The following is a 25,831-nucleotide window of genomic DNA, read 5'->3' on the forward strand; positions in this document are numbered from 1 at the left end:
TCCCCACATTCATATTACTTCTATTTGGAAACATGACCCACCAGTAAAGTTGGATCTCACCTCTTTGGCAAGGCTGGTGAGCCAGCAGGCTCCAGGGGTCTGTTCAATCTCTCTTCTCCAGTCCAGAGTCTGGGCCCATGCTGCTATGCCTGGCTTTTTTTTTTTTTTTTCTTATTGGATATTTTCTATATTACATTTCAAATGTTATCCCCTTTCCCAGTTTCCCCTCTGGAAACCTCCTATCCCATTGCTCCTCCCCCTGCTTCTATGAGGGTGCTGCCCCCCCCCACTCCCTCCTGCTTCCGGCCCTGACATTCCCCTATACTGAGGCATCAAGTCCTCACAGGACCAGGGGCCTCTCCTTCCATTGATGTCTGATAGGGCCATCCTCTGCTACAAATGTGGCTGGAGCCATGGGTCCCTCCATGTATACTCTTTGGTTTGGCTAGTGGTTTAGTACCTGGGAGCTCTGGAGGGTCTGGTTGGTTGATATTGTTCTTCTTATGGGGTTGCAAGCCCCTTCAGCTCCTTCAGTCCTTTCCCCAACTTCTCCACTGGGGACTCCATTCTCAGTCCAATGGTTGGCTGCAAGCATCCTCATCTGTATTTGTCAGGCTCTGGCAGAGCCCCTCAGGAGACCACTGTATCAGGCTCCTGTCTGCATGCACTTCTTGGCATCAGCAGTAGTGTCTGGGTTTGGTGAGTGTATATGGGATGGATCCCCAGGTGGGGCAGTCTCTGCTCCTTACTTTGTCTCCGTATTTCCTCCTGTGAGTGTTTTGTGTCCCCTTCAAAGAAGGACTGAAGCATCTACACTTTAGTCTTCCTCCTTCTTGAGCTTCATGTGGTCTGCATGCCTGGCTTTTAAGTAGGTGCTGGAAGTTCCAACTCATGTTCAAAAAGTGTTGTCTTGACTACACTCATCTTCTTAGTCTTGTGTGACTTTGTGTAAGCCTTGTTCTTTCTGGAAAGTGCAGCAGGCCCCAAGAGAGAGGAAGTGGGCTGTGGGGAGAAAAGGAAAGATTGCTATCTCTGGACATCAGGACCAGGGCTAGAACCACTGCCGTCTTTACTCCCCATGGTAGGATGGCGAATTCAGTACTTTCCTGTGCTCAAGAAGAGTACATGTCTACAACTGTGCCAGCAAAGACATCAAGGAGAATTAGCAGCCCAGGAACACCCAAGATGGCAGCTGACTTGATGACACTGAGCCTTTACCGTCTCCAGCCACTCCATGAGACCGTAGCAGCCCTGGGGGTATTAATAGATTACAAGTGATGAGTGTGCCACGGTGGTGACAAACCTTCTGCCGCTCTCTTTCTCCACACACCCGATTGAAGTTGAGGAAAGACCTTTGCCAGTGATGCCACAGGCCCCCCTCCTCAAAACTCCACCCCCCCCCCAGAAATACCTCTTGAGAAATACCTAATGGAGAGAGAAAAGAGGGCACAGACCTTTATTTTGTTCTCAGAGTCCAGGAGCAAACAGATTATTTACAGGGAGTGTTTCCTCATTACAAAATAAGCAGGCTTCGGGATTCCCCATTCCCGGGCACTTGTGTTCGAATACAAATACGTGTTAAATAGTATATCCCCCGTTTCCTTTCAGTCTCCTTTTCTTAAGGCTTCAGAACGCACCCGCTCTTTTGCCGGTTCCCTCTGGTATCCCTGCATCTGTGATGAGGCTTTGTCCCATATCAGACTATATTTGGGGACGTTTTCTGCAGAGCTGGGAAAACAGGAAATTGCCATCTCTGTGGACTGTGAATCAAAGCGGAGACGGAAAACCCCTTCTGGGGACGCTCGCCACGGGACCGACCATCAGGGCTCCTACCGCACCTGGTGAGAGTGCGCGTGGGCGATGTCTCCGGGCGGCTTCAGGAGAGCTGGCATACATATGTGTGTGAGCATAGGCATGCTTTAATATGCACCCGGGGAGTGCATTGTTGGGTATTTCCATTGTTGGGAGACTGATGCGGAATGATCTTACCTAGATCAAGATGGCTACCACTCCTGTGCCTCTACGTGATGTAATCTTATGAGACTACCACTGTGTATTGTCTGAAATGTGGCCATTTGACTATAATTTGGTATCAGCTTCAAACATGATGTCACAGGGTTTCCAGAGCCAGGTAGCACAGTGACAGTGTTTCCCAACAGAAGCAGAAATGTACATCTTGCTCCTCTTCTCCCCCACCACCCTCGGCATGTGAACTTCTTGTTTGTTTAGGCACTGTAACTGCCCCTCCCCAGCCTCTATTACTCTTTTTTTTTCTTTTCTTTTTATTAGATGTATTTCTTTACTTACATTTCAAATGTTATTCCCTTTCCTGGTTTCCTGTCCATAAGCCCCCATCCCCTCCCCAGCCCCCATATGGGTATTTCCCCCATCCATCCCCCTTACTGCCTGCCCCCCCCCCATATTCCCCTGTACTGGTGGTCCAACCTCGGCAGGACCAAGGGCTTCCCCTTCCCCTGGTGCTCCAACAAGGCTATTCTCTGCTACATATGCAGTTGGAGCCCTGGGTCAGTCCATGTATAGTCTTTGGGTAGTAGTTTAGTCCCTGGAAGCTCTGGTTGGTTGGCATTGTTGTTCATATGGGGTTGCAAGTTCCTTCAGCTCTTTCAGTCCTTCCTCTGATTCCCCCCAAGGGGGTTCTGTTCTCAGTTTAGTGGTTTGCTGCTAGCATTGACCTCTGTTTTGGTTGTGCTCTGGATGTGTCTCTCAGGAGAGATCTATACCCGGTCCCTTTCAGCATGCACTTTTTAGCTTCATCCATCTTACCTAGTTTTGGTGGCTGTATATATATGGGCCACATGTGGGGCACCAAATTCCTCCATGCTTGAGCTCAGCCTGTTGTCTGTTCCCAGCCCTCCTCCTCCTCCTCCTCCTCCTCTGATCTCTTTTCACTTCTGTCCTTCACACCTCACCTCTCAGCAGCTGTTATCCAGGCATTTCTGCCTGTGGAAGCAGCACCCACATTTAAAATACTCCCCCTTCTGTGAAATCCTTTGAGACACAAACCTGGCAGGACAAGGTTCTGCATTCCTGCGTTTGAGCCAAGCAGCTCCTGTCCTGTATTGCCTTTCCACTGAAGTGCACACGGCAGCATAGCATGCACACCTCTGATCTCGGCACTTGGGAGGTCTAGGCGGCCATATTGCTTTGAGTTAGAGGCCAGTTTGGTCTATATAGAAAGTTCCAGAATAGCCGATGCTATATAGTAAGACCCTGTCTCATTCTCCTGCTCTCCCCGCTCCAAACAACAACCACAAACGAAAAGCCAAAGCCAAGGCATCAAAAGGTAAATTAGACACAACAGGTGTGTAGAGTAAAAATACAAGGAAGGGGTGCGTGTAGTGAAACAGATGGTGTGCGCACTTCCCACGAACGCATCGAACATGTGACTGTAGTAATGTTTCCTGGCCTTTGCTTCTGGAACGTCGCAGCTGAGGTCAAGAAAGGGGAGACTCTTCCCAAGTGTCAGGTGATGAAACGAAAAACGTGAGGTAGAAGTCACCTCTGCCATGTATTGTTTTCTGTTGTTCTGGGGTAACACAAGACGAAGGGTGTGCCTCACTGCTAGAAGTGTGGGCTTCCTGTTCTGATGAAGTCAGTTTGCCTCCGCCTCCTGGCCCTGTCACTTACCAACCATGTGACCTTTACTGTTGAAGGCGTAGCCCTGCCCCCACACCAGATCTGAGTTCTCACTGCACCTGGCGAGAGTAACCATAGGTGGTGTTTCTGGGTGGTTTCAGGAGAGTGTACACATATGCATCCGCACAAGCATACATGTGTACGTAGGCATACTTTATATATACCTGGGGAATGTGTTGTTTGGTCTGTGCTGTGAATAGAATTGCATTAATCTTGGAGGGCTGTGAGCATTAAGAAGGCAACAGAATGAAACAAGGGCCCAGTTATTGCTAGCCATCCCTTTTGTTCCTGAGTGGCACCAGGTATGGATGAGCTAGGTAGGCACCAGCTCTGTGTTGAGCTGCTTGTGGAGGGCTGGGTCACCTCCAGACCCACCCCCAACTGGATAAGCCACTTCAAGGCTTCTCTGAGAAATGGAGTGAACATTGATTGAGCACCACACAGGAAGCCTGGCAGGAGTCCAGGCCACACAATGGCCACAGAGATATCTGATTCGCAACCTAAGACCACAATGTGGGAGCTGAGAGGAAATAAAGCCTGCTGTGACAAGACCAGGAAGTGCAGCATGCGCGTCCACACTTATCTATAGAAGCTCCTTCCCGCTCTGTCTCATTGTCGTCCTAACTGATTACCGGGTGGGGGCAACTTTGGAATAGAAACTTTTAAACAGGCAGTACTTTGATAATTGCCAGTGCCAGGGGGTTGGGGACAGCGATGACACAGTAGCCTGCATTCTTGTCATAAGTGTGGTTCCACATCTGTGTGTCCCCCAGTATTCATGCATAGGGGACATTCTCAAGTGATCCTGTGGCAAAATAAACAGGCAAACCACTGATATGGTAGTGTCATCAGGACTCATGTTTGGAGAAAAGGTGGCCGTTTCCTATCGAGACGGCACATAAACTAAGGCTCTTGCCTCTGAATTCTCATTGAGTAAGACCCAAAGACAACCTTGTGAGTTGTTCTCAAAGCTCTGGGCACACTCCTGTTTGTATTTTATCTCGTAGCTTTGGGGATTGAACCCAAGTGTTCTGCCACGGACTTAGAACCCCCTTGCGATACTGTTTCAGTAGCTGTGGTTAGCAGCCCGCTCACTGAGGATTTTTTTGTTGAGAAAAGGTTTTATTTTGTTGTTTTTTTTTTTGTTTTGTTTTGTTTTTGGTTTTCTTTGTTCTTGCTTCCGTTTTGATGGCATGAACCTAAAAAAACCTGTCTTCCACTGTTGCTTCTTTTCATCCCAAACATAAACTTTCAGTTAAGGGAGAGACAGCAGCTTTTTGGGGTGGTGTGTGCTTTTCAGGAAGCTCTGCCTAGTTAGTACGTCCAGTCCCTCTGCAGACAGAGCCCTGGTCTGCTAACACCTAGTAACTGCAGGGCTCGGGAAATTTATGGGGCAAACGTTAGTGGCCTGCTTCCTAAGAACTGAGGGTGGTGAAACACACATATAATTCCAGCACTCAGGAGGCAGGAGGGTCGTTTGCAGCCAAGTTAGAGGAACATAGGAAGTGAAAAGGATAGCCTGGGCTATGAGGTTAGTATGTCATAAAATACACAAGATCGTTGTGAGGATCAGATCATACTTATATATTACAATAAAGCACAAAGGGGCTGGAAAGATTGTTCAGAGATTAAGGGCATATACTGCGTTCAGAGAGGACCTGAGTTTGGTTTTCAGGACCCACATCAAGATGGCTCACTACTACCTGTAACTCCATATTCTGGCCTCCACAGGTACCTTGCATTTAAACATTCATGTGTGTGTTCCTCTAAATGCACACAGGGTAGTCTTTAAAATGAAAATAAATCTTAAGAAAAAAAAGTCTTAAGCTGTAGAGAAAACATACTAAAATAAACTCAGCTACCCAAGGCTGGCCAGAGGATGGTGTCAGGTGGTCAAGGGACAACTTCCTTGTTGTTCCTTGTTGTTGCTTCTCATTGTCTGTCCCGTTGGATTGTTGTCCACAGTGGCACCCAGCCAGGGAACGAAGCTCTTCTCTCCTGCAGAAGATGCTGCCCCTCGCTTTCACTCACTCCATTGCTACAGCTCTGCCTTACTCACATGGGCACTGCGGAGAACGTGTGAGAGTGAATTCTTCAGGACGCCGGACATTGAGGGGAGAGAAAGGGAGTTTTGGTGGACAAGGACACCAAACACAGCCATACACCACACACAGCACCCTGCTTTAAAATGAGATGTTACTTCATTGTTTATCCTCAGCATATATTCACGCATTTTCTGCACTAGATCACCACCTGGAACGCGTTAGATGGACTCGACCATTGCTTTTTAATTAAGAGGTCCAAGTCAAGTTAGGGGACTGCCTTTCCTTCACAGATGTTTTCAGGGATCAGGTGGGCTTCAGTAGCCCAGGATAGGAGCTATGAGGAAGGGGTGGGAAAGCAACTACCATGATCTCACTGACCATGGGCATGTATGTGCTTCATGTGTGTATGAGATGGTGCATTCATGCATGCGTGTGTGTGTGTGTGTGTGTGTGGTGCATGTATTCATGCATGCGTGTGTGTATGTGTGTTGTGATGCATGCATGTGTTTGTGCATGGTTATACGAGAGGGTACACTCATACATGCTTGTGTGTATATGGTACATGTATGCATGTGTGTGTGAGGGGAGAGGATTTATGCACGTGTGTGTAGAACAGATATTGATGGGGTATTTTTATCGTTTTCCATCTTATCATATGAGACTGGGTCTCTTTACTGAACTTGAAGCTCATAGGTGCAGCTGGATAAGTTCTCTGGCCAGCCTTACCTATCCCTATATTCACCCCACCAATGCTGGGGTTATAGGTGCACATGAGCATGCCCCACTTTTATGTTGGTCTTGGGTATCCAACTCAGTTCTTCGTGCCATCTCTCCAGTTTAACCAGGAGACATTTTTGATCCCCTCAGATGAAGGTGAGGACCATAGGCATGGGTAACCCAGCAGAAGGTAGAGAAGTATGTTTGGTTTGCTCTGTGCATCTGCTTACAGTGCTGGGGATCCAACTCAGGGCATCGTGTATCTCAGCAAGCACTCCATCATTGCGCGCCATCTCTGACTCCAGGGAGAAGAGTTTTGGAAGCCTAAAGCTTTTCAGAAAGTTGACACATTCTCTGTTTCAGAATGTTAACTGTGGCCTATTTATAAGGATGAATCAGCCTGACATGTCTCGTAGGCTGTGATTTCTCTCCTTCGTCATAAACACTGAAGTGAACTTCGTGAATGCATGAGCTGGTTCTTGACTCTGAGTGTAAGACCACTCTAGCAGAACTTGAAAGGCACAGGCAGATTGTCCCTGGGGGTTGGAGTAAGCTATTTTTCTGGTCCTGTTAAAATTGGGCCTTGTCAGGTATAGAGGGTCAAGTGGTGGCCAGCCACCCTAGGCAGAGTCACACCTGAAGCACTTGTCCAGTCTGGCCTTGAGAGGACAAGTTTCTGGGAGGTCCTGGCCTTTGGTACAGGCGGCCTAAGCTTTGGATCAATTTGACTGTTAGGTTTTTGAGTTTTTGGTTTGTTGTTGTTTGTTTGTTTATTTATTTATTTATTTATTTATTTATTTATTTATTTTAATCTTTGCATTGTGATATAGTCTCTTTTATAGATGTACCTATCCTACACCAACAGGTTTCTACTCTCTGAGGCCACACCGTATAATTCGAATCCCTTCCATACCTGTTTCTTCAGAAGGTAGCCTATTTTGTATAAGTAGAACATCATGTTTACTGTCTACTTTCTTGGACTAATGTTGTGCTGGCACCTGATGGTTAGTTTTAACACAACCTGAAATCACTTGGGTAGAGTCCCATTGGGAAATCTTCTAAGGGAGGTTGGCTGGCGAGCATGTGTGTGACAGATAACATGACTGCCTCAGTTGAAAGCCTGGTCTGAAAACGAGCTGCAATATTCCCTGGGTTTGGACCCTGGACTAAGCGATGTGACCAGCTGCTTCAAGTCTTTGCGATGTTGACCTCCCGGCAGTGATGGCTTCTCCCATTCGCTGCTTCTTATTAGAGCATTTTAACACAGTCACAGGAATAGAACTAGCACACGCCCAAGACTGTGCCTCCTACATTGAAATATTCTTTCTAGGAGGAAGGGAAGAGGGAGGCTTGGAGCTTAGGAACCTTCCTGGCTGAAGGTTCAGAAAAATGACAAACTTTTGTCCCTAGTAGAGTTAGGTGGGAGGTGGGGCCTGACTACAAGTTAGCCAGGGGATGCTAGGACAGACCTTTGAGAGTGCGTGGCCTCACAAAGTGGGCTAGACTTTCGAGCTATGTAGATACCTATGAGCTACCTGTATGCCAGCAAGCTCGATGGCTTGCCAGTAGACTGAGGCAGAATTGTTTCTTTGGTCTGTGTTTGCTTATGTCTTCCCAGGGAAAGGCATAGAGCAGTTAATAACATGAGTGCATTGCCCCTGAAAGACTATGAAATACACTTGTGACACTAGGTTTGGGGTATTTGAGCATCTTGGTTGGGCACTAGGCACTAGGGCATCCCAGGTTGAACTCCAGCAAGATGCTCATGGACCAAGTCAAGGCAAACGAAGACTACTGAGTTAAGACTGAATGTCTCCTGAAAATCTATGGGCTGAAATCTCAGCCCTCAGAGCGATGGGGATTTCAAGAGGTAGAGCTCCCCACGATCTGTTTTGCTTCTTGGCCACGAGGTGAACAGTTTTGCCTCATCAAGTGCTGCTTGCTTTGAGGGCATCATCTCCCCACAGGTGGTAAACAGTGGGGCTAGAACCTATGGAAGTCTGAGCCACCATTTTGCAAAGAAACACCATAGATAACGCATACCCAACGCACACATGCCCCCCTCCCGTTGGCTCTTGTTAATTATCACTGGTGTTTTAAGTTTTAGAAAGCTAGGCCAAGGGTTAGTAGTAGTCTATGGGTCTACTGCAGTCCAATGTAGTCTATGGGTCATGGAGCTTAATTCCTTTGTGGAAATTATAGGGAGGATCTGATCACCATCTGCACTGAACTGAAGGCTTAGAACTTACTGAATCACTGCACTTGCCTTCTCCATAGTTGTTTTTATTTGTTTTTGGTGAGTGCAGGGGTCAGATGTGGGGGAATAACCAAAATGACACTAGGACACTTTTCACAGAGGAGTGAGCCTCAGGTGAGTCGCACAGGATGGAGACAGAGCTCTGTGTCTTGTGGAGTTCATCTGCAATGGGGACCAGCAGGTAAAGAAGGAGACGCAGGAAAGAACAGCTGCGGTTCTCTGTGGCAGGGGCTGACCCGGGCTGGGAAGACTAGCTCGGGAGGCAGGGAGTGGCCAAGTCAGGAAAAGTGGGACTGTGAAAGGCAGCCTGGTTTCTGGTTGAGCTAAGGCTAGAAACCCTGAAGGGACTCCCAGGAAACCAGGCCCCTGTCACTAGCCACAGCCCTCCATACATTTGTGGCTATCAGTCACGTAAGGGCAATGCCCCAAGCCCCTCCACAGGTAGAGGAAGTGACCACACATCTCGTAGGCTCAAGACAGATCTCCAGTTTAATGAGGTGCCCAGACATTCCTCCCTGCAAAAGGTGTTTAATATCAGGCCCACCCTGAGAAATGGGGTACGGTTTTACTCATCTACCTTACGCCATGACAATAAATGTCTTGAAACCATGGGCTGCCTCTTTTCATTGGGATCTGCTGTGGGGAGCCATGAAGGCCTTGGCCTATAGAGCTTCCGTCTAATCTCTGTAGAAGGCCTCTCTGTGCCACAGCTGACACCATGCCAAACCAAGCCAAGCCTGTAGCCCACCACTGCAGCCGGACCCCACGGGACCAGCTGGAGCTCCCCTCTTTTTCCCTTTCAGCCCCTAGGTCCATCCTGCAGGCCCCTACTCTGTTCTTAGCCTTCGCACAGCATCCAGTGGCGAGTGGGTGTCTGGGAGCCTGAGACTGCCCAGGCCTCCTTGCAGGCGGGCTCCAGCTATGTCCTGTGCTGCAGACTGTGCTTCCCTATCCCCGGAGCGAGGTCCTGGGACTGCCCTATGGCCTGACACCTGCCTGAAAACAGTGTAGAGTAAGCATGGTCAAACTTCCTGCATCCTGTCTCCTTGAGCGGCCATGCCCTATGGCAGAGTGGACACGGGCCCCTCCATAATCCTCAAAAGAAAGGCCTTGGGAAGGTTGTGTGGGAGTGAACCAACCAATTGGTCTGGCTGCTGTATGGAGTGAGGTTGGGAATAGACAGACTAATGCCAGGAGTCCAGTCAGTAATCTACCCCATATATCAGGCAAGAAATGCCAAGGGGGCTGATCTAAAGTGTCTGGGAGGCCAGACGTCTGCTTTGAGAGAAGCAGGAAAAGGACTCGGTGGGTTTTAGATCCTGAGGCCTTGTGGGAAGAAGGGTCACAGAAGAAGAGCAGAGGACTGTGGGTGGCAAACCTGGAAGGGCTTCAGCTCCTAGTGCAGAAGTTCGGGGACACCCTAGGTGGCCATAGCTACTTGAGCTTGGCTACACCCTCAGAAGGGGTGCCCCAGAGCATAGAGTATGGGGAATGGCACTGGATCACACAAGAGTGGTCGTCTTCTCAGGTTGATGAGCCAGGACAACTGTCTGTGCCTTGTTTGGTGACACTCCTTGGCCATTTTCAGCTAACAGGGACCTAGCGAGAATCTGAAATCTGACCTGCAGGACGTAGCAGAGAGCTTGGCCCCAGGAGTGACAGAAGCTCCTGCGGCAGCCTTAGATCTGAGGAATGGAGCAGGGAGAACCCAGTTCTCTGCATCCTACTGGGTTCTTGGTAGTTCAGCCTCAAACCCAGCGGTTGGTCTAATAATAGCGACCGCCCCCCCCCCCCCGCACCCCCACCCCCACCACTTTTCCCTCTTTTTTTCCTTAGCAACAAACACATGCAAAGCTCTTCTCCAAAAGAAAAAAAAAAAAAGCCTAACCCATCACCCCTCACCACGTTATTAATTTCCAACTTAACATAAAACAAGTGCTCATGCGAAACAGTTAAACTCCTTCAAGAATATTTATTTTGAGTAACTAAACTATACACTTCCTGTTTGGCGCTTAGGAAAATTGGTCTGTATTATTCCAGGGAAATGTCAAGACCACTAAGTGTTGTAGCTTTCTGACCTGTGCGCTGCTGAACAAAGCTTCCACATGGTCCTCATAAACACACACATCAGAGATGGCTTCAAACTGAACGTCAAACTTAGTTAAAGGCACAAACCCCCTCAAAGTTACTTCGAATATCCAGCGGAACAACCCAGTGCACATCGGCGTGAGTCATTCTCCCCTCTCTGGGTGCCTCAGGGTACAGTGGGTTTAGCAACTCAGTATGTGTTATTCTAAGAATGGAAGTCGGGCTCCTTCGGCTCTGTCAGAATGACCTTTGCCAGCTGCCAGTAGACTCTGGAGAAACTCTTCCTGCTTTTTTTTTTTTTTAAATGTATATTATCACTTGAAAAAAAACATTAAAAACAACCTCAGAGTTCTCACCTAAGCTGACCTGGGTGATAAGTTAGGCACGCATAATAATAAGGGCTGTGTAAGTCATAGTTCAATTAAACATGAATACAGTATATTTTGTGGCGTGCCAAGAAACGATTTACGCAGTTTGGTTTTTTCTGGGGGTGCGGGGAGTTGTCAGGGTAGGTGAGATTTGTAGAGCACTGTTTAGGTGCTTAAAATCTCAGTTCCACAATGCGTATGTATACGCCAACATGTAGATACATCCAATGGATAACTTTGCAGGATCCTATCTATGTCAGACATTGTCTAGTAGAGGTCTGCGGCATCTCGCTTGTCTTAGCCTGTGGAGGACGAGAGGAGGACACAGTGGAAGGGGTTGGCTGATCTTCAATGTTTTTTTTTTTTTTTTCTTTTTTTTTTTCGGGGCTGGGGACCGAACCCAGGGCCTTGCGCTCGCTAGGCAAGCGCTCTACCGCTGAACTAAATCCCCAACCCCGATCTTCAATGTTTTATAATCATAATTTAAGTATTTTGTGACTCACCATACTTCGTAGTCCTTTATTCCTGAAGTGTTTTTTTGTAGCCGTTCCAGTTGCTTTGGATGTCTCCTAAAGCTGGGTAGTACTGAACTAGGCTAATTTCTCTAGCATTTTTTTAGGCATTTTATTTTTAGGGTTAAACTCCAGAGCGTAAAGGTTTTCGTGTGTTCTGTAGGTAACGAATGTTAAGAGATGAGTACGCCTGCATGTTTGCATGTGAAGGCCTGAGGTCGTCATTTTCCACTTCCTGAACCTAGTTTAGCTAGTATCCTGCAAATCCTACGTCCACCTCTCTAGCTGGTATTAGATAGGATGCCTCATCCACATAGCTTTTACTAGGTTCTGGACATTTGGACCGTGGTTCTCACATTTGTACCAGTACTTGACCATCCAGACATGCCCCTAACACCTGGTTCTGAGTTCTTGGCACATGTGTGTAGTTGGCTGTGGACTGCCCAATTCTCTCTAGAGTCTTCCTTTAAGAGACAGAATGGCAAAAGCAGTCAGTGTACCCCTTGGGTCAAACCACCTCCCTGAATTGGGTATAATATAATGCAGAAGTCCTGGCTTGCTTAGCATGCAGGAAAGCCATGAATTCTAGCATCACTAACTGCAAATACAACCCCCCTTGCCCCCCAGCTCCAGTCCTCCTCTGATAAATACATTGGTTGCTTCAAAGGGCTTTAAAATTAAACTGCTCCGAGGACCTCAATTGGTTTTATGAGACAGGGTTTCTTTGTGTAACCCTGGCTGTCCTGGAACTTTTACTCTGTAGACCAGGCTAGCCTCAAAACTCACAGAGATCCACCTGCCTCTGCCTCCCAAATGCTGAGATTAAAGGTGTGTGCCACTACTGCCTGGTTTGAGGACCTGAAATAAAATAAAAGGTACTTTAGGACAATGTTTGGTAGAAAAAAAGATTTGAGAATTCTGGGCCAACTGCTTTCATTAAATGGCATAAAATGCCTTATTTTGTATTGGAACTATGATATAAAAATTGAATATTCTGCACTGTTTGCTGACATCTGGAGCCTTAGATGGAAGGTCAAGAGAGGGTCAAGAGAGGGAACGAAACATGTATTATTGTGAAATTATTTGGATTCCTAGCTATGTTAATTAGTTGATGCTTCCATATGCAACACGAGGACAACATAAAGACTCCAAAACGTTACCAGGTGGACATATCAATATTTATTGAAATACTGGAAAAAAATCCACTTTCATTGAGAAATTCATGGCAAGAACCGACATGACAATGTGTATATTTCACTGATACAGTAAGAAGACGTCAACAAGGTACCAACTCTACACTCTGAAGACTGCATGGATTCAAGTCCAAGGCAGCTGCGGAAGAGCCACCATCCAAAGACTCAAGACATCACAGACTGTCTCTTCACAGAGACCAACTACGGGAAACCCAGCTCAGTTGAAGACCTTTCCCTCTTGAGTCTGCCTTTATTAGGAACCCTAGAAATCAATAAAGCAGTTGGCTAAGTTACAAACTGGGCTACCAACTGACATCCGATAACTGCAGGGCACCACCTACACTCCTGCTCAAGCTGCTTCTGTCCTTGGTATGGATGTGACTGTTGCCTGTTTCTCTAACCATTCTCAGGGTGAAAGCTACTCGGTGAACGACAAACCAGTATTTGACAACTTTTAGGTTTAATGTTGGGTAGGGGAGCACTAGATATGTAAAATAGGGAAACATGGATTTTTTGTCTTCAATGTCAAAACCCTCCAAACAGCCATCCTTCTAGTCACATTGACACCCAAGATAGAGCTCTCCCATTAGCCACTGGCATCTGCACCTTCTCCGTGTGCCTTTAACCAACTTGGGTTTTTCAGTGGGAGGAACAGCCATATCTCTGTCTGGTTTAATGCTTTGGATCTGAGCTTTCATTAATGACTTTCCTCCTCCTTAGAGTAACGAGGATAACACTGAGAGTCAATCCCAACACAGCTAGTGTGAGTCCCTCCCGTGGGTGGATATTACAGGCGATTCATAAATGTAATAAAATAATCTTTTTTTAAAAAACACACTGAAGTAATAAACTAATATCTTTGGTATACAACTTACAATGTTTGGAAAGGAAAACCAGGCAAGACTCTTTTTATTGTTAAAATGTCTTAAAAACAAGAAAAAGCTATTAAGTCACATGATTTACAATGGATATTAAATAAGATACAGAAAGATTATGGGAATTTCAGGACATGTGATCAAATGGATGGTTTTAATCATTAAGACCCTTCTATACCCCTGAACTATGTTTCACTAACTTGAAGACATGCTATAGTAAACACATATATTTGGTTTCTTTAGTCTTGGCTCTATCTTATACAAAGGGGAACCCAAGGAACAATAAATTAACATTGTAATTGTCTATAGTTGAAACTATTATGATATACAATATAAATAAAACTATTCCAAAGCCAGAAACAAAGGGACTGGGAGATTTTTTTTTTTAATACAGTTTCTACAAGTGATTGTGCTGCTGGTAATCTTAACAAATTATAGAGGAAATGAGAGTCCCATTCTTGATTTTAGTGTCTCACGACATACAATAATTAAACTGTTAAAAATAATTAAAGAAACGACTGCTTCTACTATCTTGTATTATCAAGAGTCCCTCCCCCCAGCTCCTCCCAGGACCTAAAGAATGTAAACACTATATTTTGACTTTAAAGTATTAATACTTTATTTTCAACAAAACGTTGATCCACATCTGCACAGTTCCCTTTCAGGACCAGGAAGTAAGGCAAGGTTTCCATGCCTGTGGCATCGCATGCTAATACTGACAGCACTGTTTGGAGACTTTGTTTGCTATCTCTGCCCTCCAGTATTTTGTTCTATAGCAGACTTTGGTCTATGACTATGAGAGGCCAGTATCTTCCACTTCCCCTTTGTAGGAGGACTGGCTTTCCTGTCTTCCCAGGCCATACGCTTTTGCATCCCCAGTTTAGGGGATGCTCAAGTTACAACTGGGATGAACCTTGCTTGAGTCAATCATCTTTGCAGCCCAACCATTCTTTCATTTGGCAATGCTCAAACTGCTTTGACTTTCCAGCTACTTAGACTGTGACTATTTGACATCCAGCAAAAGATGTCTAGTGGTTTATTTTTGAGTGAACTACAAACCTTGATGACTAAACAGATGGATGTATACTAACATAAGCCTCTTGGCCAAAAATTTTTATGAAACCATGCCAAAGCCACATTTCAACAACAACAGCAGAAACAAGATCTAACTTGCTTGTTGGGAGTATTGGCTTAGATTTGTTTGATTTCCCTTAATATTAAGTAATGTTTATATAGAAGAGGGATACTGCCTGTTTTTTTTTTTTTAATTACAAACACACGACAAAACAAACTTCAGAACATATTTAAAACGGCAAGCTGACATATTTATATATTGTTCTTATTAGCTGTTGGCAGGTCTAAGACACAGACATTCAGAAATCATGGTTTAGTGGAGCTACTACTGGGTGTGGCTGAATACAAGTCCTTAACATAGCTTCAGGGCTCACAGGTCAGAAGGCATAGGGCCTTCTGGGGGGATGGAGGGGCTGCCGGGGCTCAGCCCATGTATTCTTGAGTTGTTCAGCTTCACCATGGAGTAATTCTGGACAAGTCCAATTAATAACACAGATCAATTGCTGAATTTCTTAATAGAAGATTAGTTTAAATATACAAGGATTGTTTCGTCCATTTTCATTCTGCTGTGGTATTGGTCTCCACCTGTAAGTTCAATCCATCCCATTATGAATCCTTTGGGGATATGCAGCCTTTGATTCACAGTTTACAGTACAAATACCCTGATATATCATTTATTTGCTATTCATTATTATGCTTTCAAAATTCAGTGTCTTTAAACCAAGTTTGTAATTAGCATTGCTTGGAGCAGTTCAGAGCATTGTTTGTCTTCCTTCCTCCTCCTCCTCTTCTTCTCCCTCCAGTCTCTGTCCCTAGAGCAAGGGTCTAGGGGTGGGAACTTAGGCTCTTTTGGCGTGCAGCATTTCAATGAGAAGGTTATTGTAGGGCACATCCCCATTCACGTGCTTGTAGTACAGGTAGTCTTCTGCCTGTTTGCTGATTGCCCGGATTTCTGGTAGTCGAAGAAGCAGTTGTCCAAATTTCTCAGTTTGTTGTGGGTAGTTGCAAAGTGTGTAGTCCAGCAGGGCAGCATTGACCTGCTCTTGGACGCCTTCCACCAGCTGGAAGTTCTCAAGATTCTTGACATCTGCATTAAAAAAAACAAAGGACAAGATTTCATTTTGGTGTATTTTTCTTTTTCTATTTCTGTTTACTAAAGCAATGTTCAGTGCACAGGGGTTCAGTGCACAATATTCCTCTTGATATAAAGTATATTTTCTATGTTGAATATTCAGTAGGCCCCATTCTACCAAGCTTCCAGGAAAAAGGATCGCAAAAAAGCCTTTGCAAGACTGTCTTGTTGAAATTCTGCATATACTTCAAATCAATTAGACACCAATGGATTTTGAGCAAGGTCAACTCTTCTTATATCTTACAAAAGGAAAGGCTTGAGGATTCTTAAAGTAGAGGGATCATAATATATTGCCAGCAAATGAGTCCCTAGAGAAAGACCTATCTTAAACCAGTATATTACACAATTCATATAATTCTGTATTAATTTTTCTGACCCAAGGTGAAATCTGTGTCCAGGGTGTGATGTAGTTAATTCTAATAAAAAGTGACAGGGTTCTTGTTTCTGTTTGACATTTTCTAAATGATTCTGAAAGCCTTTGACTTGTCTAGCCTATGCTAATGAACCATCTGGTACACTCCAGTGACTGCCAAGTGAAGATTCGCCACTGGAAACTATCTCAAATATATATCTCGGTGACTAATGATCTTTATCAAATGGAAAGCCGTGTCCTCTAGGCAGAGGAGAAGCCAGGGCGCCTGCTGCCCTTTAACCTCGCTGTGCTTTCATACATCTGACTCTTTTTTTTCTCCTGGTCCTGGGTCACAGGCATGAAGAAGCTGGACACGGGCAATTCATCCTGCCTAACTCCCAGCATCCAATTTTAAGACATCTGCCCTTGAGGTCCTTCGACATATTGGATAAGAAAGAGAGACACAGTGTCACAAAAGTCAGATGCTCGGGCAAACCCACGCAGATGACAGCAAGGGAAAGATGGGGCTTTACTTCCGGAGTTTATTTATGTTCGTCATGTAACTTTTATTTAGAGTGTGTATAGAAGCTGCTGGAAAAAAAATACACAGATGTGTTTATAGATATTCCTGCTTAGAGAGTACACAAAGCCACCTTCATCCTTTGGCTTTTCTGACAAAAATGAACAAGACTCTGAAGTGAACCAAATACCATAAGATTAGTGAAGGGTTAAATGTCCTAGATGAAAAGCAACTGTTGCCATAGTAACTCATACCCAATAGTTTAGGCACTGTTACATTAGCCTGTGTCATACCTGCCTGTGCTCCTCTTGCCTGTCTCTCAGGGAGTCTACAATAAGGTCCCTTACATGTGCTGCTGAAATGCTTTCAGGGGGGTTGAATGTTTACGCTTGTACTAAGCAGCGTCTATTAACAAGTCTCTGGTCGGGATTCAAACCAATGAGGAGGAAGTGGTAAGAAGTAAATACATCAACTGAGAGAGAGAAAGTCTTAGTTCAGAGTGAGAGAGATAGACGGGGCTGGGTGTGTGTGTGTGTGTGTGTGTGTGTGTGTGTGTGTGTGTGTGTGTGTTCAAAAGTACGTGGTTGTTTACTGAGTGGGACAGATGGTCCCATGCTACATAGAAGCACTGTACCCTTTGTGGGTACACTTTACACACATAGCAGTTTGCAGTTTCCATCATATGTGAAATATTTTTAAAGTGGGCTTAAAAGACTTATAAAACAGTTACCAATGTCCATGATCTAGTATTCGGCTTGGTTCAAAATTACCAAACGTAAATGAGCAGGAAGACTTTCAGTAGGTGAAGCCTGGTGGTTCATGCCTTTAATCCCACACTCAGGAGGCAAAGGCAGGCGGATCTCTAAGTTAGAGGCCAGCCTTGTCTACAGTGTGAATCCCACACATGCAGGACTGACTACACAGAGAAACCCTGTCTCAAAAACAGAACCAACCCACCCCCCCGCCCAATATATACATATGAAGTGGGATAAAGTCACATGACAGTGACAGATGTGCTGAGGAAGAAAAGCTGACAGCAAAGACTACTAAGGAGGATGTAGGGATTTGAACAATATGAAATAGAAGAGTAGACTTTTGGAAAAGTTGTTTCAAAAACAATTACAAAGCAGATTATCCGTATACTATTCTAAACTGAACAGATTTAAAACACTGGTCCACATGGGTAGTCTTTGAAAAGTTCAAAACGTTTCGCATTATTTTGGCCAAATATACATTCTCCCTTCAATCATCAGGGTAGAATTCATATGACTAAATTACCCCCTAAGCTGCTGGAATAAATGTAGCATTAAGTATATAATACAGTGTATGCTGTTAACTGTCCCAAAGACAGCATCTCAGTCAAGGCTGGTGGCAAAGCTCCTTAAACTATAAGATTGGGGGAGTCGGAGGGAGACAAACTGAGGAGAGCCAGGTATGGTGGCCCACGTGATCATCTCGCTACCCCAGAAACAGGCCTGTGAGTCCTATTCAGGCCTGCGGGACATGGGAAGCATGCGAGGGGAAGAGAAAAGAAGGCCGCGATGATTGGCTGGCTCTTGTTTGTTCGGTCGTTGCGCTCTTGCCTGCATGGAGCACCCTCCCTCCATCTATTATAGGAAACTGTCCGTTTCCCTATAGACCCGTTTCCCTACAGAGACTTCAAGCTTCTGCAGAGAGGACCACACATTAGTCAAGGCACCCTCAGAAGATACACTGATTACTGTTCTTTTCCACTGTTGGTGAATTTTCACAAGACTGATTGACTGTAATCATGAAATGTCCCCTTTTATGATCCTGCGAACCAATATGCTTTTTCAATTAGAAATTCAAAATTTTTTGAAAAATTTTACACATACACAATAGATTTTTTTTTTAAAACTGCATAGTGTTTCCCTTATCAAATCTCACTGTGGTTTGGTTTTGTGGTCCAAATAGAGACTTGCTTTTCACGTTTTACCCATGAGGGCTTCCCTTCCCTGGTCGGTGTGGCACGCATGAGAAGCATGGCTGCAGTCTCATGGGAGTTGTAATGGTTCCCTCAGGTCCTATGTCTCATGGATTTCTGGGCCTGAAAGATAAACCTTGTTTTTTTTTGTTTTTGTTTTTGTTTTTCCAACCAATCTAAATGGTCCAGAGACGAGCTAACGAGGACTAAAAAGGAACAGAAAGGTAATGCCAAAATATAGGTAAAATAACACCTCTCTCCAGGAAACCTGGGATTTCCTGTGATGTATTCTGACATCAACCACTGAGTTAGTTTTTACACAAGTTCCTGTCTTTTCACAAACATTTAAAAATGCCATCAATTTAAATGGACAAGTACCCAGACTTGCAGTACGGATCGCCCAGAACACACTGGTGTGAAACATCTGGATTGCACATCAAACCACAGCTGGAGGAAAAGAATGACCCAGGCCAGAACCCCCCCACCCCCAGCTCAATGGCGTTTTACACCTGACCTCAAGCACCTTGCATTTGGCAGTCTGCACTCATTTGGAATTTACATAGCCTTCATCCTCACACAATTGGAAAACAAAAACAAAAAGGAAACACTAGTTATTACGAATTCTGCGGTAGAGACTGTGTGTAAACAGACAGAGGCCTTCCCCCAAACCTTTCTTACAGCCTTTAAAATTTGATGATTGCAAGAGCATTTTGCGTTCCCTCTAAGTATCAATGTCTCCTCAGTAAGACTTTATTCACTCGGGGACTAATTACCAACTTTCTCTGTGTAGCGCATTATGATAAGCTCACAGTGGGGCGCTCAGATTTTTTTTCCAGCCTTATTGAGAAGTAAACCCTTAGGCTTTCTTGAATACATTACTGCACTGACTTCTGTCACTGGCAGGATTCTGCCCTCTCTGAAGATGAACCCTTGGCCTCCCTGGTCACTGTCACAGGAGGGCCAGCGACCTTGCTGTTGCATTCACGTTCAAATATGGGTCTTTCACTGAGCCAGGGGTCTGGCGGGGGAACAGGACTAGGTATCTTTTCCTGAGATACACCCGGTCTTTTAGAGAAAACTGAGGGAAAGAGGGGAAAGAGGGATGGCTTTTCCTTGAAGCTTGGAGAGGGATAACAGGCTATAATATATAGGTATTGTCATGGGCTTTGTCTGAAGAAGGGCTTTTTCTTTTTATGGGAGGGAAAAGAACTTTCTGTAAGAAAGTTTTAAAAGTATTTTAAGGGGATACATTTGAATAATTTGTATAAATAATTCCATAATAACTTTTGGAGGTTGGTCAGGAAACTTATATGAACAAAATTCAGTGATAAAAGTAGGGTTGGGGAGGGAAGAGGTAGGGAGAGGAGAGGAGTTGAATCTTTGGTGCAGTTGCCTAAAATCAAACTCTGTTCTGGGTTTCCAATAAACCCTGAGACTCAAGATTTCAAATTCATCCCTATAACCCCTCTACCATGAAATTATAATATGCATATTAAGCCGAGAGCCACTTTCACCCACTAGAACAATTCAATGTCTTTAGTAAATTAGTAACAAGAATCATAACCCTTTGGAGGGGCTGCTCTTAAAACCATGTCCACCAGTGGTTTGCGACACCTTAGGGGTTGAATAACTGTTTCACAGGAGATGCTTAAGGCCATCAAAAAACAGATAAAATTTACATTCTGAATCATAGCAGTAGCAAAATTACAGTTAAGAAGTAGCAAAGAGAATGCATTCATGGTTTGACTCACCACAACACGAGGAACCATATTAAAAGGGTCACAGCATCAGGAAGGCTGAGAATGACCGGTACACAAACTGCTTGAACTATTTACATTTGGAGAAACACAGGCTCTTACAACTGTTGACCTTTCTCTGCAAAACATCCCAGCAACTCTTCCTATGGTGCTTTGCCCATGTACAGTGGCACTGTTAGGAGGTGTGGCCTTATTGTAGGAAGTGCAGCCTTGTTAGAGGAAGTGTGTCAGTGTCAGGGTGGGTTTTTAGGCTCCTAAGCTCAAGTTCTGCCCAGTATGCAAGGAGAGAGTCAGTCTTCCTGCAGCTCGATCAAGTTGTTGAACTCTCAGCTCCTCTAGCACCATGTCTGCTTGAACGCTTGATGATAACGGACTGAACCTCTGAACATGTAAGCCAGCCTTAATGAAACGTTGTCCTTACAAGAGTTGCCTTGGTCATGGTGTCTTTTCACAACAATGGGAACCCTAACTGAGACACTTCCCTTTCCAAACACATGATGCGTGAATTTAACTCATTCAGAAGAACCTGAGCCAGATACTGAAGATACAGGAACAGCAGTTCCTGTTGTAAGTGGCTCATTGAATGTGATACAGAGGAGCAGTGGGACCTTACAGCCACTCTGGATGGGCTACGTCAAGGTTTTTTTGGTAGAGGTAAGGCCTAAAGAATTTTTGAATGATGGGACACAAGCCCAGGTTCTCTGGAAGATCCAGTCAGTGCTCTCAACTACTGAGCCCTCTCTCTAGCCCACTTGTTTTAAAAGGCGAGTAGAGAAGGTGAGTGGAGAACTAAGCAATAGATGGATGGAATGCCAGGCACATAGAGTCCCGTAGACAAAACCTCTGAACAGGACAGAAGGAGGCCATCCTCGGAATAACACTCGCCTGACCATTTCCCCTTAGGCGTTTGTTTTACGGTCAGTCTTCAGGGAAAAGGGGAGATTTTGGGGGTCTCCTCAATGACAAGAGAGGTTTTCAGACCATTTGATCACATGGTCCAATTTGAGATCAACAAAACCAATGACAACAGTGCTCTAATGCAATCTTCCTAACGAGCCCCAGTAACAAGTTACTCAGCTCCCCAGAGCCAGCTTTTCCGTGTACAAACCACGAATAGCTTCCACATTTCAAGGGGTCCTTTAAAAGTCGAACAGTCCTTTTCAAGTCAGTGTTGCTTCTACTGTTCAGATCCCACATGGAGGCCGAGCTTCCAGAAACACCTGGAAAGTGGGTGTGGTCTTCTTCAGCCTCAACCAACCTGGCCCCTTCCCCTGTGATTGTCTTCTCAGGAGCAAACATTAGAATCTCTGATGTTTCACTTTCCAAAATTAAAGTAAGGCAGAAGTACTTACAGCTTCCATTTTTCAATAAAAAAAAAAAAAAAAATCTCAAGAGGGTAGAAATGGCTCACTGGTTAAGAGCACTGGTGGCTCTTCCAGAGGTCCTGAGCTCAATTCCCAGCACTCACATGGCAGCTCGAAACTATCTTGGGATCTGATGTCCCTTTTCTTGTGTGTATGGAGCAATGCACGCAGACAGAGCACCTATGTACTTTTGATCACTCAAAGGAAACATTGACAGATCTTAGAAGTTTCAGATGGCAACTTTCATCCACCCTTTCCACATTTTTTTAGGTCAGAGCCCCACTGGATACAAACACACAGGGCTCAAGGAACATGGATATATATGGAGAATGTCCCTTGCATCCGTGTCTTAACTTCCGACAATCTTATACAAAAAGTACACTAGAAAGTACACGGGGTGGCTCAGTTAGCTACAGGGCCTGTTGCCTGTGGTGAGAAATGGCTCACCTATGAGAATACCTGGTCCCCAGTTGGTGGCGCTGTTGGGGATGTTGGCGGAAGTACATCAATGGGGGTGGGCTTTGAAGTTTATGAACCTATTCTCTTTTTTTCCTTTTTTTTCTTTTCTCTTTTTTTTTCCAGAGCTGGGGACCAAACCCAGGGCCTTGCGCTTAAGCGCTCTACCACTGAGCCAAATCCCCAACCCTTTATGAACCTATCCTATCCTATCCTATCCTATCCTATCCTATCCTATCCTATCCTATCCTATCCTATCCTATCCTATCCTATCCTATCCTATCCTATCCTATCCTATCCTATCCTATCCTATCCTATCCTATCCTATCCTATCCTATCCTATTCTATTCTATTCTATTCCCCCTCCTCTTTTTGGTCAGGGGTTAGCTGCCGCTGTCCTTCCACACTGGATTCACTGTAGGTTTTGTTTCACATAGAATTGTTCCCTAACAGCAAGCAAGCAACAGACCCCAACTCCACTGTGGACTGTGCTGTGTGGGGAAACAGAGTCAATCAGGAGTCTTGCTGGGTGCTCTGTCTGAGTGCAGTTTCTGTCTTCCACGTGGGACGTTCTACTTTACCATGCTTAGAGTCATCACTGGCTCTGTCGACGCCCATGCTGGAGACTGCCAAATAAACTTGGCTTCGGGCATAGTTATGTCCTCCCCACCCAGATCCTAGGGAGCGTCTTAAGTTCCTAGCGTTTACAACTCAGCCCAGTCTCCCCTGTTCTAAACCTGTATTGTGCTGGACTCACAGAAATCCATCCAATTACAGGTGTCTGGCTTGACTACAAGTCTGAGATGGAAAGAATTCACACCACCAAGTCCTCCTGTTGGTTCTGCTTCCTAATTATGTCTCCAATCTATCCTTTGCTCTGTCACGGCCCTAACGTGCCTTTATTGCTTCGGCAACCCCTTTAACTACTCTCAATTCTTCCAATGCTGCCTGCCTCCAGTCCATTTTCTTCAGGACAGTCAGAAGGATGGCTTTAAATGGGAATCTGATTGTGCGCTCGAAATTCTCTGATGGCTTGCCACTGCCCTTGGGCTACCGATTAAAGACATTTACCTCTCCAGTCTGATCTCACCCCTCTTACCAACTGTTTTCAGACGGGCCTGGGCCTGTGCTGGCCCCACTAACAGACCTTCATTCCTTCACCTTCGTTCGGGTAACTGGTCTTGATCCCCAGGCTCGGAGCAGACACCGCTGTCCATGACTGACTCCGTGACATCCCATTTGCCCATTAGGTGTTCCATGGTCATTTGTGTGTTAGTTACAGGACAGCAACACGAGAGGCTCCAGCCTAAGATGATGTCTCTGGGTCTCTGCCTTTGTCAAGTTAAACAATATGCCTGTATATTTATTTCATACACACTGGCCTGTGCTATCCCCTTGCTTGTGTTGCGTTAAGCTTTATTCTGCGTTCGATCTACTAGTCCTTGGCTCATTCTTGCCTTTGCTGCTAGACACGTTCTCTTGGGAGGAGGCAGCCTTCGGCCTCCCTCATATTTCTTATTTCATACACAGCACCGTCCCATACACAGCGCTGTATTATTTTACTTGATAACTTCTATTAGCTCCCAAGAAGATGAAATTAAAAAAAAAATCACTGGGATGGGAATTTACTGAGCACCCTTTTTGCAAGACAGCAGTGCCAACTACTGCTTTGTCAAACTCAAAAGTAATTTAGGGTCTAGAACACAGCTCCTATAGTTTATCTCTAGAGAAAGGACAGCCTGATTAAAAATTGTAGAAATTAAGCTATATGAAAAGAGGAAAAGAACATTTGTTTTAATGTGTGAAGTGAATGTGAACATCTTCTAGAACAACTATTTTGGGCTTATTGGGGATACCTTATCAGGTGACACAGATCATTTAAAAATATGAGATAGGGTCCTATCAATATAGTCTAGGCTGATCTGGAATTCATAATCCTCAGGCTCGGCATCCACACTATGTGCCTAATTATAAACCTAGTTATGTACCTAGAAACATTTTAACTTCCAAAATCCTCAGGGACCAAAACCACAGAAGAAAGCTGAGACATGGTGCTGTAATTTAAGGCCAGCAAACACACTCCATGGAGTGTTGTTGGCTTGTGCAGGTCAGGTGACAGGGACAACAGCTACCTACACATTCGTGGACAGGATGAGGTCCCTGGAAGGGAACTGACTGTTTTGAACCAAGAAACAGAGTTTAAAGGAGGCATTATTACTTCATGTCTTTCGGTGTCCTTAAACTTCAAAGAAAACTGTGTTGTGAAACAGACTTAACGATGTTTGATAAAATGGCAGGGCACACGTGAGCATCAGAAATGTAGCTGCCATGTCTGGTCTTGGGAGTCACAATCCCTGTATCCTTTCATGGAAAACATCTGTCCCTCCAGAGTAGGAGACAGCCACAGTCACAGCCCTACCACACCTCCATTCTTACAGTCACATCCTGAAACAGTTTTGAGCTATGCATTTGCTTTGATTTCCATTCAGGAACTTCGGTGGCTTTTTGCAAAGTTTTCTTCTTCTCTAGAATAAGATATGAGGTTCGGTTTGTTCAGGTGGCGAGTCAGGACTATGAATAAACCAAGGCGATCATATGAAAGAGAATTAAACAGGCAGATCCAAGTGGGGATATATTAAGCCAAATTTAAGCTCCAGTTGGGGAGTTTAGCCTGTACTAGATGTCGGGTTTGCCTCGGGATAAATTCAGCTTCCTAGCTAATCGAATGAGGAAAACTGCCTCAGGTATGATGAAATTTACAAGAGAGCGCTGTTGAACAGTTCTTGTTAAAAAAATATTAGCTTAAAGGCATTCTTATCGTCTTTGGGATGAAGACCGTATTTGCATTTAATTATCTGACTTCAAACTTTTATGAACCTGGATCAAATATTAGGTTAGCCAATTAAAATATTATTTTGGCTGCATGCGGCTATCAGCCCAATTCTGTTCAACTTGCTAGCTTTGGTAGTACTTTGCAAACAGCATCAACTTTCAGAGATTATGTCTAGGAAAGGAAGGAGGAAAGGCAACATTTGAGAGCATAGCATGCACTGAGCAGACAAGGGTGCTACGCTGAGAGTAAGTAGGTGATTTTTAACATTTCTCTATATTATAACGAGTCTGGGAGACAAAAGATGGAGTCTTCTAGATTCTTCTACCCATTCAATCAATACTCCTTCATAATTCAGCATTCTACAGAAATCCCTTCCTTTGAAACACAAGTCTGTCTACAGGATGCTCTACAATTTGGGTTGCCAGAGCTGCTTATTGTCTCTGCCACCCACACAAGGCTGCTCAAAGCCTGATCGGGCAGTGGTTCCTCTCGGAGGGCAGGGTGGGAGACCATGTCAGACAGAACGTGTGCAAGGATGATGGGAAGGGAGGAAGAAACCACAGGAAAAAGAGGCTCCCAAGAGTCCCAGATTACTTGTTTTAAAGGTCCTTTAAAAGGGCAATGAGGAAAGACCGCATACCACATTATGCAAACCATTGTGCAACTCATGAGCTGCGCCTCACTGC

The 25,831-nt window shown here is 44.9% G+C and overlaps 1 protein-coding gene across 3 annotated transcripts in view; it reads right to left on the reverse strand.

The window, feature by feature from the left end:
- Nucleotides 1–12,800: 12,800 nt before the first annotated feature.
- The window catches only part of Nr5a2 (nuclear receptor subfamily 5, group A, member 2), a 119,855-nt gene continuing 106,824 nt past the window's right edge, over nt 12,801–25,831 (reverse strand). For 2 of the 3 annotated variants that reach the window (XM_006249928.5, XM_006249929.5), the window contains one exon: nt 12,801–15,873. In XM_006249928.5, the coding sequence (XP_006249990.1) occupies nt 15,626–15,873 (248 nt within the window). In that variant the 3' untranslated portion in view covers nt 12,801–15,625. 3 annotated transcript variants of the gene reach the window in all.

Source organism: Rattus norvegicus, chromosome 13 (assembly GCF_036323735.1).
Source record: "Rattus norvegicus strain BN/NHsdMcwi chromosome 13, GRCr8, whole genome shotgun sequence".
NCBI classification, from domain to species: Eukaryota; Metazoa; Chordata; class Mammalia; order Rodentia; family Muridae; genus Rattus; species Rattus norvegicus.